At 43.8% G+C, this 16,163-nt stretch overlaps 1 protein-coding gene across 1 annotated transcript in view; it reads right to left on the bottom strand.

Annotated features, from left to right (window-relative positions):
- fndc3ba (fibronectin type III domain containing 3Ba) overlaps positions 1-16,163 on the bottom strand; it is a 90,423-nt gene that overhangs the window by 41,021 nt on the left and 33,239 nt on the right. Inside the window, exons 4-7 of the mRNA XM_069710662.1 lie at positions 4,574-4,650; positions 2,165-2,396; positions 1,855-2,023; positions 1,376-1,506 (exon numbers count right to left, since the gene is read on the bottom strand). Coding sequence (XP_069566763.1) covers positions 1,376-1,506; positions 1,855-2,023; positions 2,165-2,396; positions 4,574-4,650 — 609 coding nt within the window. The remainder of the gene's footprint in view (positions 1-1,375; positions 1,507-1,854; positions 2,024-2,164; positions 2,397-4,573; positions 4,651-16,163) is intronic.

Genomic DNA, 16,163 nt, shown 5'->3' on the forward strand with positions numbered 1-16,163 from the left:
CACTTTTGACTTTGTTCTGTGGATTATTCAGAATAAGCATTTTTTTTGTAGAGAACTGTTGCTGTTTTTCAAATATCATTTATCAATGCTGCGATTAGCACAAACAAAATTGCAGTCACCTTCGATGAATTTATGCGTCTCTTTATGTTATTTCTGTCATCACCTCCAGACACCCATGTGTGTTTTATGTGTGTGTGTGTGTGTGTGTGTGTGTGTGTGTGTGTGTGTGTGTGTGTGTGTGTGTGTGTGTGTGTGTGTGTGTGTGTGTGTGTGTGTGTGCGCGTGCATCTGCTCTTTTTAATACCTCAGACGTAAGTCTGACATGTCAAAAGACATGACATTAAAGAGGAACAGTACCACAAGTGCGTGTGTGTGTGTGTGTGTGTGTGTGTGTGTGTGTGTGTGTGTGTGTGTGTGTGTGTGTGTGTGTGTGTGTGTGTGTGTGTGTGTGTGTGTGTGTGTGCCTTACTGTCTCTGCACATGTGCTGGTCCTTCTGTTTGAGTGAGTGATAAGGCTGAGCTGTGGTGTCTAAATCTCAGAGCTCAAAGGTTTCCTTCATCTCAAGTACGGTTCTACAGGTATGTGACCCCCCCCCCCACACACACACACACACACTCTCTTTCCCCTCTCTTACCCCCCCCCCCCCCCCGTGGCTGAGCCCTCACCAACAAGGCCGGTATTGTAGCGAGGGTAAAACGATAGCGCTCAGGGACAGGTTCAGCTATGTGGTTACCCAGACAACCCCTCTTACCCCCTTCCCCACCTTCCCACCTCAATCCCTCCACCCCCACCCCGATCCCCTTCGCCTCAGTGAGGCTGCATTCATTCATTCATTTTTTTTTTTTGAGTGACAAAAAAGAGAGAGAGAGAGAGAGAGAGAAGAACGAAAGGTGTGTTTTATCTGGCCTGTTTGAATGCTGAGGGGCACCGAGGTTGAAGAGGACAAAGCCAGTCACAGAGACAGACAGAGCGAGAATATAACATATTCTTTCACAAAGAGATATGACATATTTTTTTGCAGGGTGACATTTTCGACATTATTTAGAAAATACGGTGATATTTTCTGACTAGCAGACATGTAAAATTAAGAAGGCATCTTTGCTGTTATTATAGGTGTTTAAAATCTTAATGGAGTTGTGCACGTTTGAGTACGTGTGTTATAAAAAAACTGAAATGCAAATTGCATTATGTTTCTTTGATTTTGTGCTCGTTGTGACTGCGATGCAGGTATGAATCTGTGATGTTTTTTCATAAACAACCAAATCAATGAGTGCTTTCAGGAAAGAAAGCCATTAAATCCCACTGTGAACTTCAGCCCTTTATTGTAAGTGTGTGTCAGTCTCTCTTACTGCTTTGTGTTTGTGTGGGTCTTACCTTGTGTGTGTGTCTCTGGTTCACTGTTTCGGGGACTGCTGCGGAGTCGTCTCTCTGGCTTCTTGCCTCCTGGACTGCTGACTCCGCCCCCTGACCCGACTGACCCGAGCGATGGGGCGTGTGATTTGTTGCTGCTTCACAAACAATATTACAACAAACTTTACTGTATTTGTGTAAAAGAAAAAAATAAGGATGGTGTTTTTATGGCCAAGAATTGCCGTGAATACATAAGCTTTTTGTGAGGAAAATTAAATGTGACCAAAATTGCTGTGTGCCAAAAGAAAATAGAGACTAAAGACATGAAACAAATAATAATTTTGGTCCTAACAGTAAAATCAGCATTAATGACCATCAACATCAGTTCAATTCAAATAAAACGTCCCTTGTAAAACAGTTGTTCATGATGTTGGATAACAGTTGGACACAAAAAACTTCAGACACCCAGTTATCTCATCCCATCTCAGAAAGTGTGTGATCACCTGTATCCGTTGTGTGCTGGCCCAAGACTGCCCTTATAGAGAGTGGAGGGGGGAGAATTAAGTCGGTTCTGTCGCTCTAGTTGTCCCTTTATCTTTTTGGGCTGCGGCTTGCTGTACGTCTCCTCTCTGCCTAAGTAATTTGACATCCCATAAATTGGGATAATTTCTGCTGGAGAGTAGAGCAGAGGAGAGGACAGGAGGTGAGCTGGGTTCATCTAAAATCCTGTGCAGAGCATATTTTTATATTTCAGATTTAATCATAAAATCATTGGGGATTTGGATAGCTTGAGTCCAGTCGGCATGAGGGTACCTGGGTCGCCATACATGGGGGGAAGGTGGTGCTGGTAGTACTGGTGGGGAGGTATCTCCCCGGGGCTGACAGGGGGATAGAAAGAGTGAGAGTTGGGGATGAAGTGAGGGTGAGCCAGGTACGGAGGAAGGTGGTGTGTGGGGGAGAGAGCTGGAGAGTAGGAGGGAGGGTAGCACTCGGGAGACTGGGGGGTCACCACTACCCGGCGGACCCCTGTGGTATCTTCCAGCACCTATAGGGGAGAAGAGAACAGCATGGGTGTGAGAGGAATAAACAAATCCAGTATGTTTAGGGACTTTCACACACCACACTTTTTTTGCACACTAACATGACAGTGAGACGTGTGTTTAAGAAATCCGTACTTGAGTACCTGCGTGAGCTCTGTAAACTGTCTGTGATTGATTTATATATTGTTGAGTAGACATTGACTCAAAGGTCCTAATTAAATGCCTATCAAAGAGTTTTTCACTGCCAATTATTCTGCAAGAGCAGGTGCTCTGTCTGTTAAATGGTGGATATCTAATAAAGGAATTAATTGCATAATTTATTTGACAGCTGAGACAGTATGCCAACATGAAGTGCCATCCCATAAAGTGATGAAAACAAGTAGTGCAATGTTGTCATCAGATGGCCTGCACTTTTCAATAACAACAAGGTTCAAAGTGCTGCCTCGAATTAAGAATTAACATAGATTCCATAAATGTATTCACTTTCACATTCAGGGACCGGGACACAGACACACACATTCCAACTATTCAGACACTTTCACAGGCCTGCATTCCAAGCAGAGAGCAAACACACACTCCCTGCAGAGAGGGGAAGTCATCTGCTGGCCCCTCAAAACAACAACAACAACAACACGCCACACACACACACACACACACACACACACACACACACACACACACACACACACACACACACACACACACACACACACACACACACACACACACCACCCCCCAAAAAGCCCCACAGGAACTGAGAAGAAACAGACTCGGTGTCAGAATTACAACAGGCAGAAAGAAAGAAGTGAGGGTACACAAGGGGGGTCAGGAGGGTAGGAAGAGGGTTACAGAACTAATCCGAGTGAGAAAAATTTAGAGGGGGAGAATAAGAGGAGGAGGAGGAGGAAGAAGAGGAGGCCCCTATCTTCCCCTCATCCCCTCCTCTGCTGCAGATGAGAAAAACAGTGTTTACAGGAAAACAAGGGCAAAGTCCCTGCATGAGTACATGGCCTACTAGCCACACATTACTGGCAAAGAAAAACACATCTACACATGTGCACACACAAACACATACTTGCCATCACACTGCAGGCACAAACCACACAAAGATAGGACAGACACACACACACACACACACACACACAGTCTTGCTCTTTATCCAGCCATCCTATCTTCCAACCCCCCCTCCCCCCAATAAAAACTACAGGACTTGTTTATGTAAGTGAGTGTAAGTGTAAGTGACACTGTTTCCCGCTCACACTTGGCCTGGTCCCGACTGACACACACGCAAACACAAACACACACCCACGGTGAGCCAATGACCTGACTTCCATTGCTGTAGGGAACACAATCCCACCACATTCAGACAACAGATGTATTTGTAATACTCTTCATGTGAGGACAGTCCATTGACTCCCTCTCCTTTTTCAGATTTTTCTTCTCCCCTTGTAGGGACATTCAATTGAGGCAGGCAGGCACACACACACACACACACACACACACACACACACACACACACACACACACACACACACACACACACACACACACACACACACACACACATGTATACAAGAGACTCAGAAAAACAAATGACCCTAACACCTCAAATTCAGCACATTCCTGCGCAGTGCTCTGTTGGGGGAGGAGGCCGCCTTGGTTACTTCTGTTTCTGAACTACAACAGACAGGCTAGGTGAAATGCCTGGCGCAGGCTTTCTTGCACAGTTTGTACACAAGGTCTCCAAAAATTGTCTGACTTTTATACATAATGCTTACAATACTTTAATGGTGACCATGAGATCCACCTCTGAAAGTTGTTCGTCAAAAATAAACTTTTTATAAAAACAAGCATCAGCATGTTGACACCTGACTAACACTCCAACCGAGTGACACTTAATTAAACAAAAACAGAATACATTGCCTTAAAAATATGTTAAATTGTGGCGAACTGGTGTTCTTAATAACCACTTCTTACATGATGGCTTAAGAAGCCTTTTGTTCAGAAACAGAAAACACTCGATAATTAAATGCAGTCGTACACGGAGTGTGCACCTGCCTCAGTCCTTGACTGTTATTTTGACTGAAATTCTCCCACGAGACACAAACACGAGGAACATCAAAAATATGCCAAGGAGTATCAGATAGAAGGAAAAAAGACACACAAATATGAAACTACTAACCTGTGAGATGTATCCTGGGGGTACGTGGATGGGGGGGATTGACCCATTTGGGGACATCATGGGAACCTCAGCAGGACCTGAGCAGGGAGGAGAAGAGTTGTTTACTTAACCAGGCAACTCGTGCTTAAGGACATTTACATCAATCAATCAAGAGCAGGGACACAAACACAGCCACACACACTAAAGAGAAGGCCAGCTTTAGGTGCAACACTATATGTTTAAATTGATTTTAAAGTGCCCCCTATTTATAAGGAAAATTAACCTGTGAAGAAACTTTACTAAACTAGTTTAATCTCTGACAATAAAAGACTTTTTCCCTTTCAAACCTGCCTGCATGACTTTAAAACGCACTCAAACACAAATCCAAAACCATGTTCTTTCTTCATTTCTGTCTCACAACTAAAGACCATAATGCCTGCCTTCAACTGTAGGGTCATGATAATTATAGGCATAGCACATGGCCGCTTTTACTGAAAAACGAAATCTCCGCTCTGCAGGAAAAGCAAGAGAATCTGAATAGAATTAGCAGACTGAAAATGATGTTGACTTTTCCACCGTCCATATCCCCCCCACCCCCCCAAAAGAAATCTCTTCGTCTCTCTCTTCCTCCATCTTTCTGTGGTGGAGGTCTGCGGCTGCTAAAGTCATTGGGACCCCGTTGGGACAGCTGGAGGTAGACCTGGCCTCAGAATAAATCACACTGCACATACAGAGGCCCTAGCTACCTACAAACACACATGCAAGTATGAAGATGTGCTAATATTTTCTGCCCATGTTGACATCACTTAAATGCCAGTTGACTATTCTGAAACCTGGTCTCCTTTAAAGGGTCATTTCACACAAAATATGAAAAAGTATGGTTCCTCACGTACCTCTTTGTTATAACTGAGAAAACATACTTTTTTATTTGTTATTTAGGTGAACTGACTCTTAAACTCCCATTTTCATTCCTCCTTGGGTTCTTCTCTCATTTCCTGACTCCCCCCATTCTTCCTTCGTTTAACAACTTCTCCTTCGATCATTTCCTACACCTGCACCTGCTTTTCTATCCAATTTTTTTTCATCTCCTTTCTCCTCTACCTCCTTACCGTCATCCCTATTTTCAGGGATTACTCCTGCATGAGCCTCTATCTTTCCCTTGCTTCATCTATTACTCACATCCTTCACTCCCCTCCTTTCATTTCAAATATTACTCACTTTGTTCCTTTTCCATATTCACTCAGTCATCCTCACCCCCCCACCCCTCTTCATCACCTTCACAACCCCCCCACCCCTCCACCCCCATCTCTCTCCCACCTTCCTGACCTCTCATCGGCCAAACAAACAGGTAGAGTACAGTAAACAAACACACACCTACACACACACAAACACAACCTGAGCAAAGTCTGCAGTGTGGGCTAGTGTGCTTGTGTGGAGAGTAGGTCACAGGTATGGAGAGACAGGCCTCTTTCAGTCCCGTCTGCTCCCCTACCATGGAGACTCAGAGTGGATATGAAAGTCCTCATTGAGCAGAAGGTCATAGCATGGGGAGAACACACACTACACACATACAGAGCTCCTCCAAACCTCTTTCCATCACGGCTCATAACACACTTTCCCTCTTACTCACACACTGTCCCAAACACACACACACACACACACACACACACACACACACACACACACACACACACACACACACACACACACTCTCTCTCTCTCTCTCTCTCTCTCTCTCTCTCTCTCAGTCACCGTCTCTCTCACACACACACACACACACACACTGTCCCAAACACACACACACACACACACACACACACTCTCTCTCTCTCTCAGTCACCGTCTCTCACACACACACACACACACACTCCCAACACACACACACACACACACACACACACACACACACACACACACACACACACACACACACACACACACACACACACACACACAGTCCCAAACACACACACTCTCTCTCTCAGTCACCATCTCTCACGCACACTCTTGGCAAACAGACCTGTGTTTGGACAGTCTCTGCTGCCTCTGTGCTCTTCTCTCAGCAAACAGCAGCATTCCTCTGCTCACACACACACACACACACACACACACACACACACACACACACACACACACACACACACACACACACACACACACACACACACACACACACACACACACACACACACACACACCATTCCCATCCCTGGCCCCCAGGACTGGACTCAACAGGTCCAACTACCCCCCAACCCCTTCCCAAAATACAAGACACTCTTTGTCCTGCTACCCTTCACACACACATTCACACACACACTGCTGTAAGTCATACAATATATTAGACTGACTTCCATTTAGAAAAAGCTCAGGATAATCAAGCATTTGTATGTGTGCATTCAAGAGGTTGTAATTGTGTCCCTGTGTGTGCACATGGACAAATAAGTCAGTGTGGTCCTTGATCCACATTGTGGTAATGTCACTCTCTGGTCGTGCCTCCACTTTAACTTTTAAGCACCACAAATAGAGTCACGACTTCCTCTGCCTAATCCTACTGGAATCCCAGACATCATACAGCTAACCAGCTCAACTCCTCCCTTCTTCTCGCCTTCTTTCATCTGTTGCTTCTTCCGCTTCCTACTGCCGGAGAGGTCAGGTCAGAGATCAGTTATGAGGTCATATCCTGCGTGTGGAGTGACATCACTTTACCCGAGTCAGAGTAAAGGCCCCGGTATGAGTAATCTGACATCCAGAGGGATCCAGACAAATGAGGAATAGTTTGATTTTAAAGGGTTTAAAAGGATACAGATTACCAATGTTAAATTGTATCTTAAACAAGTTGTATACTCTGTCAATCTGGATAACAATAAGTGACACTACTATACCTTTCAATCTCAGTTCTGTTTTCTGTTAAAGCACTCTACAAAAATGTTTTTCCCGCATCTGAAACTGAACAATCTGACTGTGAGGGTCACTGAAATAAATCTGAGGTCTGTGGTCAGATGTGGAGTTCATTTGGGGGTCAAGAGCACGTGCACATACTGGCTTCATAGCCACTGTCTACTCAAGAGCAACCAAGACGACCACAGGAATGATGACAACTATGTTTTGTGTTGTGTATGATAAAGATAGAAATAGCAAGGAGGAGCAAAGGGAATGCCAGACAGGTGTTGAAATGGGAAACACTGTTGTCATGAGCAACAAGTCCATAAAGTTAAAGCCAGAAAACATTAAATTTCCATGACTTAGGGAAAAAAGATAATAAACAAATTCAGTTAAAAAGTAGAAATGTGGGACAATAAGAAACCCAGCCAGATCTTCACACTAATATTACACCTATGGATACTGACACGCACACTTTTTCAGTCTCACCTCAGAAAGTTTAACTTCGGTCGCTAAAGATTTACACAAGAAATATACACACATGTCTGTGGTAAACATCCTGTCTCACAATTTACCACACACAGGCACAAACAATCTCAGACAAGCAGACAATCTGCTCCTGTACTGGCTCATTCACAAAAAAAAAAAAAAAAAAAAAAAACAGCAACACATACACACACATAAACATGCATGCGCGCGCGCACACACACACACACACACACACACACACACACACACACACACACACAGACTTGTGATAGTATCCAGCTGCCTACACATACATTCATATGCAGACACACACAGAGGAGATGATGCAACGTTTCAGATCAGATCAGATGTTTCCCATAATACAGATGTCAAAGACAGCTGCGACAGGGCCCCCCAAATCACAACACACACACAAGTAGAAACAAAAGTGACCACAGACGCCCAATTACTTGCATTCGTAATAATGCACGAACTTCTGCACACTGCAAAAACACACACACTCCATCCACTTCGATTGATCAGTCAATGGTGCCAACAGTGATTGTAGGTCAGCTGTGTGTATCTGTGTGTTTTCTGTCAGATTGAAGCAGGATTCAGCTTCTAGAGAGAAGTGAAACACTTTCCCTTCACTCCCTTCATCCCTGCACATGTGGTCACCACATTGAAAGGAAACACAGACCCTCTTGGGAACGCATGTGTGTGTGTGTGTGTGTGTGTGTGTGTGTGTGTGTGTGTGTGTGTGTGTGTGTGTGTGTGTGTGTGTGTGTGTGTGTGTGTGTGTGTGTGTGTGGTGTTGGTATCGAACCAAAGGAGCCTGTTTGCGAGCTGACCTACATACAAAACAACTAGACTGAAATGGTTTTCCCCAAAAACGCAGGAAGAAACAAAAACATAGAAATACTAAATAGATTTTAAAATACGTTCACTTCATCTTCAAAGGGCAACACACACACAATCTTTGTATACCCTCTCAGAGCCCCATGGAGGCAGCTGTCCAATCTAGATAGGTATTTGTATTTGTATTTATATTTGTGTGTGTGTGTGTGTGTGTGTGTGTGTGTGTGTGTGTGTGTGTGTGTGTGTGTGTGTGTGTGTGTGTGTGTGTGTGTGTGTGTGTGTGTGTGTGTGTGTGTTTATGTGTGTCCGTGCATCTGTGCATGCGTCTGCGTGTGTCTGGGTCAGTTGTGACGTGGCATTGCCTGGAAGTTATGTAAGCATCAGTAGGGTAATGTTATCTGTCCTCAGAGCTCCAAGAGCAAGACACTCCCACGACAGCTTCCTCTGCTGCCTGGCCAGCCAATCAAACACACACACACACACACACACACACACACACACACACACACACACACACACACACACACACACACACACACACACACACACACACACACACACACACACACACACACACACACACACACACTGTAGAGAGCATGACCTATTGTCATATTGAACATGAATGCTATATATATAAAAAGGAAACGGATCCCCTTAGATCTTTTAGTCAGCTGATACAACTACTAGAAGCTTCAGAGACAGAGCAGAGTGTGGAGCACAATGGGAAGTGCTGAGAAAGAGGGAGACAATAAAACGAGAGGTAGACTGCTTCAGCAGGAAATGTGGGAGACAACTTTAAAATAGCACTGTATACATAAAACCCAGATTGGTTGATGCTACACGCACAAAGACACACACAGATACACACGCACTACAGAGCCCTCCAGTCCATCTCCGCTGAGTCAAGTCCGGTGGACATCTTTACCGTGGGCAGGGTGAGGTTCAGTGATTGGGGAGGAAGTCGAGACTTCCTTCCCCGCCCTGCCTTCAGTCCTCTGCCCTCCTGACACTGACTCTCTGCAGAGTGATGCAGAGAACTGGCACACACTTAAGCACACATGCACCAAGTAGACACATGTGCATGTGCATGCAACAAATATGTGCATAAAGAAACGCACAATCACACCTCTGATCCTGAAGCTGTGTTCTGGGCGACAGCGCTGTAATTTGAGTGGGCTGCTGATTTGCAGTGGAATGTAAATCATAAGCTGGAGAGTTGCTACATTTGAACACTGGGTCTTACTGTATGTATATATACTGTGTGTGTGTGTGTGTGTGTGTGTGTGTGTGTGTGTGTGTGTGTGTGTGTGTGTGTGTGTGTGTGTGTGTGTGTGTGTGTGTGTGTGTGTGTGTGTGTGTGTGTGTGTGTGTGTGTGTGTGTGTGTGTGTGTGTGGATATGTGTAAGAACATTCCTCAAGATGTGGGAGCTACTCTACTTTAAGCTTCTAAGCTCAAAGTTACCTAACAGTGTCATAAGAAGCCTGTAAATTATTATCAGTTATGCCAACTATCAATGGCACGGTGACTTCATAAAGTCCTAGTACTTGTACTCTGTGCAATGACAATAAAGTTTAATCTGATCTGATCTGATAAAGCTGTGACATCAGCATATTATCATGAGTAGAAGAAGAACCGATTGTTACCAGGCTCGTAAAAACCAGGGCTGGATTTTCTTAGCTCGCGGGCTCATGCTTTAAACTAAGCATGCTCTTCTCCATACAGATGATGGAAAAAAAATTAAATAATTATCCTTTTGCAACAGAAAAGTTTCCACTCCCACTTGTGCAAAATTGCCCCTCCAAGCCAGATGCTGTATGGAGTCTGATGGCAGGGAGGTTTGCTGCCAAACAGAACTGCCAGACATGTGCACTGAGGTCCTGGGTTCCACCTCTGGTTGTTTGCCCGGTGGTTGTTGACCTTGTCACCGTTCGACAGAGGGCTGGAATTCCAACCATAACCTTCCTTTGTTTACTCATATTTTTCTCCATAATTAACATTACCACCAAAATCATGAGTCCAGTTCAGTTCTTTGATTTCTGAGATGTATTTTGTATCTCAGTCAGGGAAATTAAGTAAATCCAACAGTGATGACATGTGCCTCTTTTTCTCCAAGAAAAATAACAAAAGTAATACACTTAAGATTTGCTAATAAACACAAGTAATAGCGTGATAAATAGTCATCAATACCAAAACAGCAGATGTCATTTTTATGTTGGACACATAATTTTAGAATAAACACTCCATCTCTTTATACAGGCTTAAAATATTCAAAATAGTTGGAGATTGATTTACTGCAGCATCTCCCCTGGCTCTCCAGGAGTTCCTAAGAACTCTGGGAAAAAATTGGCATCTTCTAAACTTTATTTTCATGTAGTTCATGCAGCTTTTAATTCATCCAGGTTAGTCCAAATCAATTTAAGTATGCTTTTTTTTTTTTTTCAAGAGAGAACGGTCCAAGACAGCAGCAGCACTTCAAGTGTTGAACAATCAATATCCCCAGAGCAGAAAAACACATCCAAGTTATTATAAATCAAATGCTCCCCATATTGGTTTTTTTTTTTTAAATATATTTGTGTAAATGATTTTATTCCAAATGGAAAGCTTTGTTTCCTAATAGGATACACCCATTGTATGAAAAATAATTAACACATAATTCATAAGACACCCAATACCCATGTTATGAAATTCTTCACCTGCTACCTCCTAAAAGTTTCTCTTTTTGTGTCATTGCATTCTAACAATACTTAGAACAGTCTTTTCAGCTTCATCACCATTGGTTAATTGAGTTTGATGTCACATTCGGTGAAAATAAAAAATGCTTCCTATGTCATTCAAATGGGTGAATTTCTTGCAATATGAAGTTAACATCTCCATCTTATCCTGTACTGATCATTGTGTAAACTGCCCCAAAGCCTACAAGCCTCTATCTGTTTAGTGTAGCCCGGGTGCCAACCCATACCTCCACCCAGCCCACATCTCTCTCCTGTTCTCCCCCACCCAGAGGAGGGGTGCAGTAGGCCAACCTACTTCTGCTGCTGGGTCTGCTCCAAAGGAGAGCAACGTAATGTCTGGAGGGACACTGAGCCCAGCAGCGCTTTGTTCTCAAGATCTTAACATGCACAAACACACCCTAACAGCTGCGCACATACTCACAGGCACTCCAATGTGTGCACACACAAAGGCTCACTTACACTATGACAGACAAATTTCAAGACCTCAGGCAAGAGGCCAGATTCACACCTGGACATATGTGTGTGCACTCTTTAGATGTCACACTGACATGAAAGAGACAGTTGTTCATGCACAATGGACTTGTAGAACACACTGACATTTGGATAGTTTGGACAGAAATCATGGTCACCCTGGCACAAACCACCAAATACACTAATGCAGCTGCAAATCCAGACAACACAACACACACACACAAGCCTGCCATTTTCACAGTATTATCACAAGGCTATTCTCGGGCCTGTAGATACAATTGTTTTGGTATCGGTAACCATGCAACACACAATATGGTTCCAGCATACTTCCTGTATCACTCGTGCATTAATGCATACATACACCCATGCATGTTGACATGCAACACTCCTGATATACATGAGCAAGCATGCACATGCACAACATACACTATCCAGACACTGATGACTCATTATATCCATTCCCTATTCAGCTCTACATGTCTAGAAGGAGAGAGAGTGAGAGAAAAAGAAAGAGAGAGAGAAAGAAGTGCAACAGCTGTTGGTGTGTATACAGACTGGGAGTCATATAATCATTTCCTGCTCTCCTTCTCTTACTCCCTTTCCCTTCTCTCACTCACTTAAATCCCCAAGACACAACAAATTCTCAAACCTTGACCCACTAAAGCAGCAGCAACGATTTTTACTCATTTTTACTCATTTTTTCCCCTCTCTACACAACCTGCTATGTTTTACCCAGCTGGACTCGGCAGCCCCTCTTCACATCCTCCCCTCACTTTTTCTTCTTCTATCTCTCCACATGTTAATGTTGGGCATTCCTGGTGTATGAGTCACAGTCTGAACAGCACCAAGTTTGTGTCCACCACAAAGAGCAGAGACAGTGTGTGTGTGTGGGTGGTGGTGGGAGGGGGCGGGGGGGGGAAGGCTGAAGAGAAGAGAAGAAGTCGTGTGAATGTCAATGGAAAGAAAGAAGGAAAGGCTGGAAATCCTAGATTAGCAGGGACTTTCCCCCTCTCTCTAACTCTGAATTCCACTGTTTCTGTGCTTGTAGATGTGTGCACTGGTATGTGTGCACATGTCCCATGGCTGTTAGATGATCAGAACAGCAAGGAAGTGAAGATATAAATTCAAGAAGGGGAGAAATGGGGACAATTATGTAGTTCAGACCGAGTTCTTCTTTAGACCATTATTAAACTTGTGTCTCTACCAGTGTCTCCAATGATTCCTTTAGCCCACCCATTAACTGACACACACACACACACACACACACACACACACACACACACACACACACACACACACACACACACACACACACACACACACACACACACACACACATCCACCTATCCAATCAGATCAGAGGGAGAGGAAAAAAAACAAAAAAAGCAGAAGAGCTTCCCTTTGAAATCTATACACACATGATGAAAACAATGACATGTGGAACTCCCGCAGCTGTGCAGGAGGCATACTTGCTTCATTGCTTTTTTAAAGCAGGCCTCTTTGATGTATCCCATCACAACTTGCAGCTACGACAGCCCCACCTGATCAATAAAGCAAAGCGTCATCAATCTAACCCAGTCTATTTTGAAAAGCAGCATTACCAGTGTAATGATAAGAGTTTTATTTATTTATGAAATAGCCAATTCTCAAGTTGGAGTTGTGAGACTGAAATAATAAAAAAAATAAAAAAAATACTACAAGATAGAAATGCAGGGAAAAGGAGAGACAGGGAAGATAGGGAGGAAATGAAGAAGGCTGGAAAGAGAGGGGGAGGAGGAGGAGGAGGGAATGAGGGTGAAGAGAGGGAGAAGTGCTCCAGCTGTACCCTGAGCTTCAAGAGAGCCAAGAATTTCATCCCTGGAAAAGATCTTTCTTTCTCTCTCTCTGCCTCTCTGGAAAAATCTGCAAGTAGTCTCCACTATACAGCTGCTGTTCACACACACACACACACACACACACACACACACACACACACACACACACACACACACACACACACACACACACACACACACACACACACACACACACACACACACACACACACACACACACACACACACACACACACACACACACTTTCACACAGTTCTTACATATGAAGACAGACAAAGTATTCTCAGAGGTTTTGGTCACTCTTCTCAAAGTACTCCCACCCCCAGGTTGCCCTGGGCCAGTCCCAACAGCAAATGTGGTGTTCCCCAGAGCTGGCAGACCGGGCCAAGTCAGCAGCAGCACAGGGGTAGCCAGGGTCATAGCATACAGGAAGTGGCCTCACCCGGAATGCATGGCAGCAGACAGGACCAGACATGCAGTGTCTGATTCTCTCACTCTATCCCTTGCTGTCTTTCTTTCTTTCTGCCTGTCTTCCTTTATTTACCTTCCCTTCATCCTATCATTTCATTTGAACTCCATTACTCAATTTATTCCTCCCTCCCTACCTTGTTCTGCCTCCTCATACCCAACTGTGAGGGCATTGGGTTTATAAGTGAGCACTGGGCAGGGCATGCAACAACAATCAACCCTCTCTGCCTCACACACACACACACACACACACACACACACACACACACACACACACACACACACACACACACACACACACACACACACACACACACACACACACACACACACACACACACACACACACACACACAGGCAGACTGAAGTCAAGCTCTTAAGGACCTTCTACCAAATGAACCAAACCAATCCTCTCCCCTCTTTTGTTTCTTACAAAGTACTTCTGAGTGGAAAATGCTGGGAAAAGAAAAAGGTAGGTATGCCACACACAAATACACACAGGCACACACAAACTGTGCCCAGAGGGACCACATTCCATTACACACCACCTGGAGTGAGAGTCCGTTCCCATGGTGACCAGTTTTCCCCAAATCCAAAGGGACATAACTCAAAATTAAGACATACACACTAAAACACACCTCCAGAATCAGTTTTACACTCAGGTAGGTAAATCCTTCTGTAAATAGTTTCCTTCACCTGACTGTCAAGATAAAACTACACAAAATTAAATACATACAGAGGTGTGCATGCACCCAAACACACATTACAGGCTCACATGATTTTTCTATTATCTGATCCCTCTCTGCCATGTGTCTCTCCACCCATCCCATTTCCTTTCTTCCAGCACAATATGAAATATATTCCATAAATACAGATTTAATTTGAAGTCATTATGAACAAATCAGGGAGAAAAATAATCTGCAGTGGTGTTAGTTCCTCAACACACTCAACTGAGATGTTACTGGGTGAGACTTAGGACTCGTCATAGCACTATTCTTTCATGAGGTTGGGGATAAAAGAGCATGATATTTTATCTCAATACATTGCGCATGTCCAATGAAAACAAAGGCAATCCTCTGCAAATTTGGAAAACTTGGTTAGTTAGTTGATTGATGACATATTCCAATCCATCCAGCTTCTGATGCTAAATAACTTTTATTCAAGTATTTAAAAAAAACACATTGTTTCACAGTTCATTTCAATAAAGACTCTGTACATCCTTTCACTTGGGTTACAGGTTCACAGGCCAACTAACATACAGACATGTGCCAACTTTCTTTTAATTACACAGCAATGTTAATTACAGTGCCCCATATGGGTGGGATTTGGATTTAAAGGTAGATTTTTTTTTTAAAGTTCCTAAAACAACCACCTCTGGTTACAAGCAGCAGCAGGACAGTCCGAAAGAGCGTTCTAAATTAAGCCCTTCTGAGAAAAATATATTTGTCTCTTCTTCTCCCCTGGCTTGTTTAGAGCCATTTGGCTTGGTGTAAATACAGCGAGACTTTCCACCATATTTCCCTCAACCAGCTATTTCCATTTACATCAAAGGGCTCAGAGTGTAAAAGTGCACACTCCGGGTCAAAGAAAAAACCTCAGCAAGCTTCTGTAGTGATGCAGTGAAGCCAGCAAGAGCAACATCAGCATTGTCCATCCAGCTGAAACGAACACTGTGAAGCAGGGGGACACTGAGACAAACGGAGGGGAGGCAAAGGTAGACAAGAGAAGACGGAGGCTGAGACAAACACAAAAGAAACTAATAAATGGAAGAAAAACACAGGCTACATCAAACAGTCCTTTATCGTCTCCTAATTCCCATATTTGCCAAGTTTCTTCAACTTAAGAAATGAGGAGATGCTAAATTGAGATGAGAGGAAGAAGAGTCTGATGTGAT

Source organism: Brachyistius frenatus, unplaced genomic scaffold (genome assembly GCF_029030835.1).
Source record: "Brachyistius frenatus isolate BFR_SWC_R1_liver_20210118 unplaced genomic scaffold, ASM2903083v1 Contig_93, whole genome shotgun sequence".
Taxonomy (NCBI): Eukaryota; Metazoa; Chordata; class Actinopteri; family Embiotocidae; genus Brachyistius; species Brachyistius frenatus.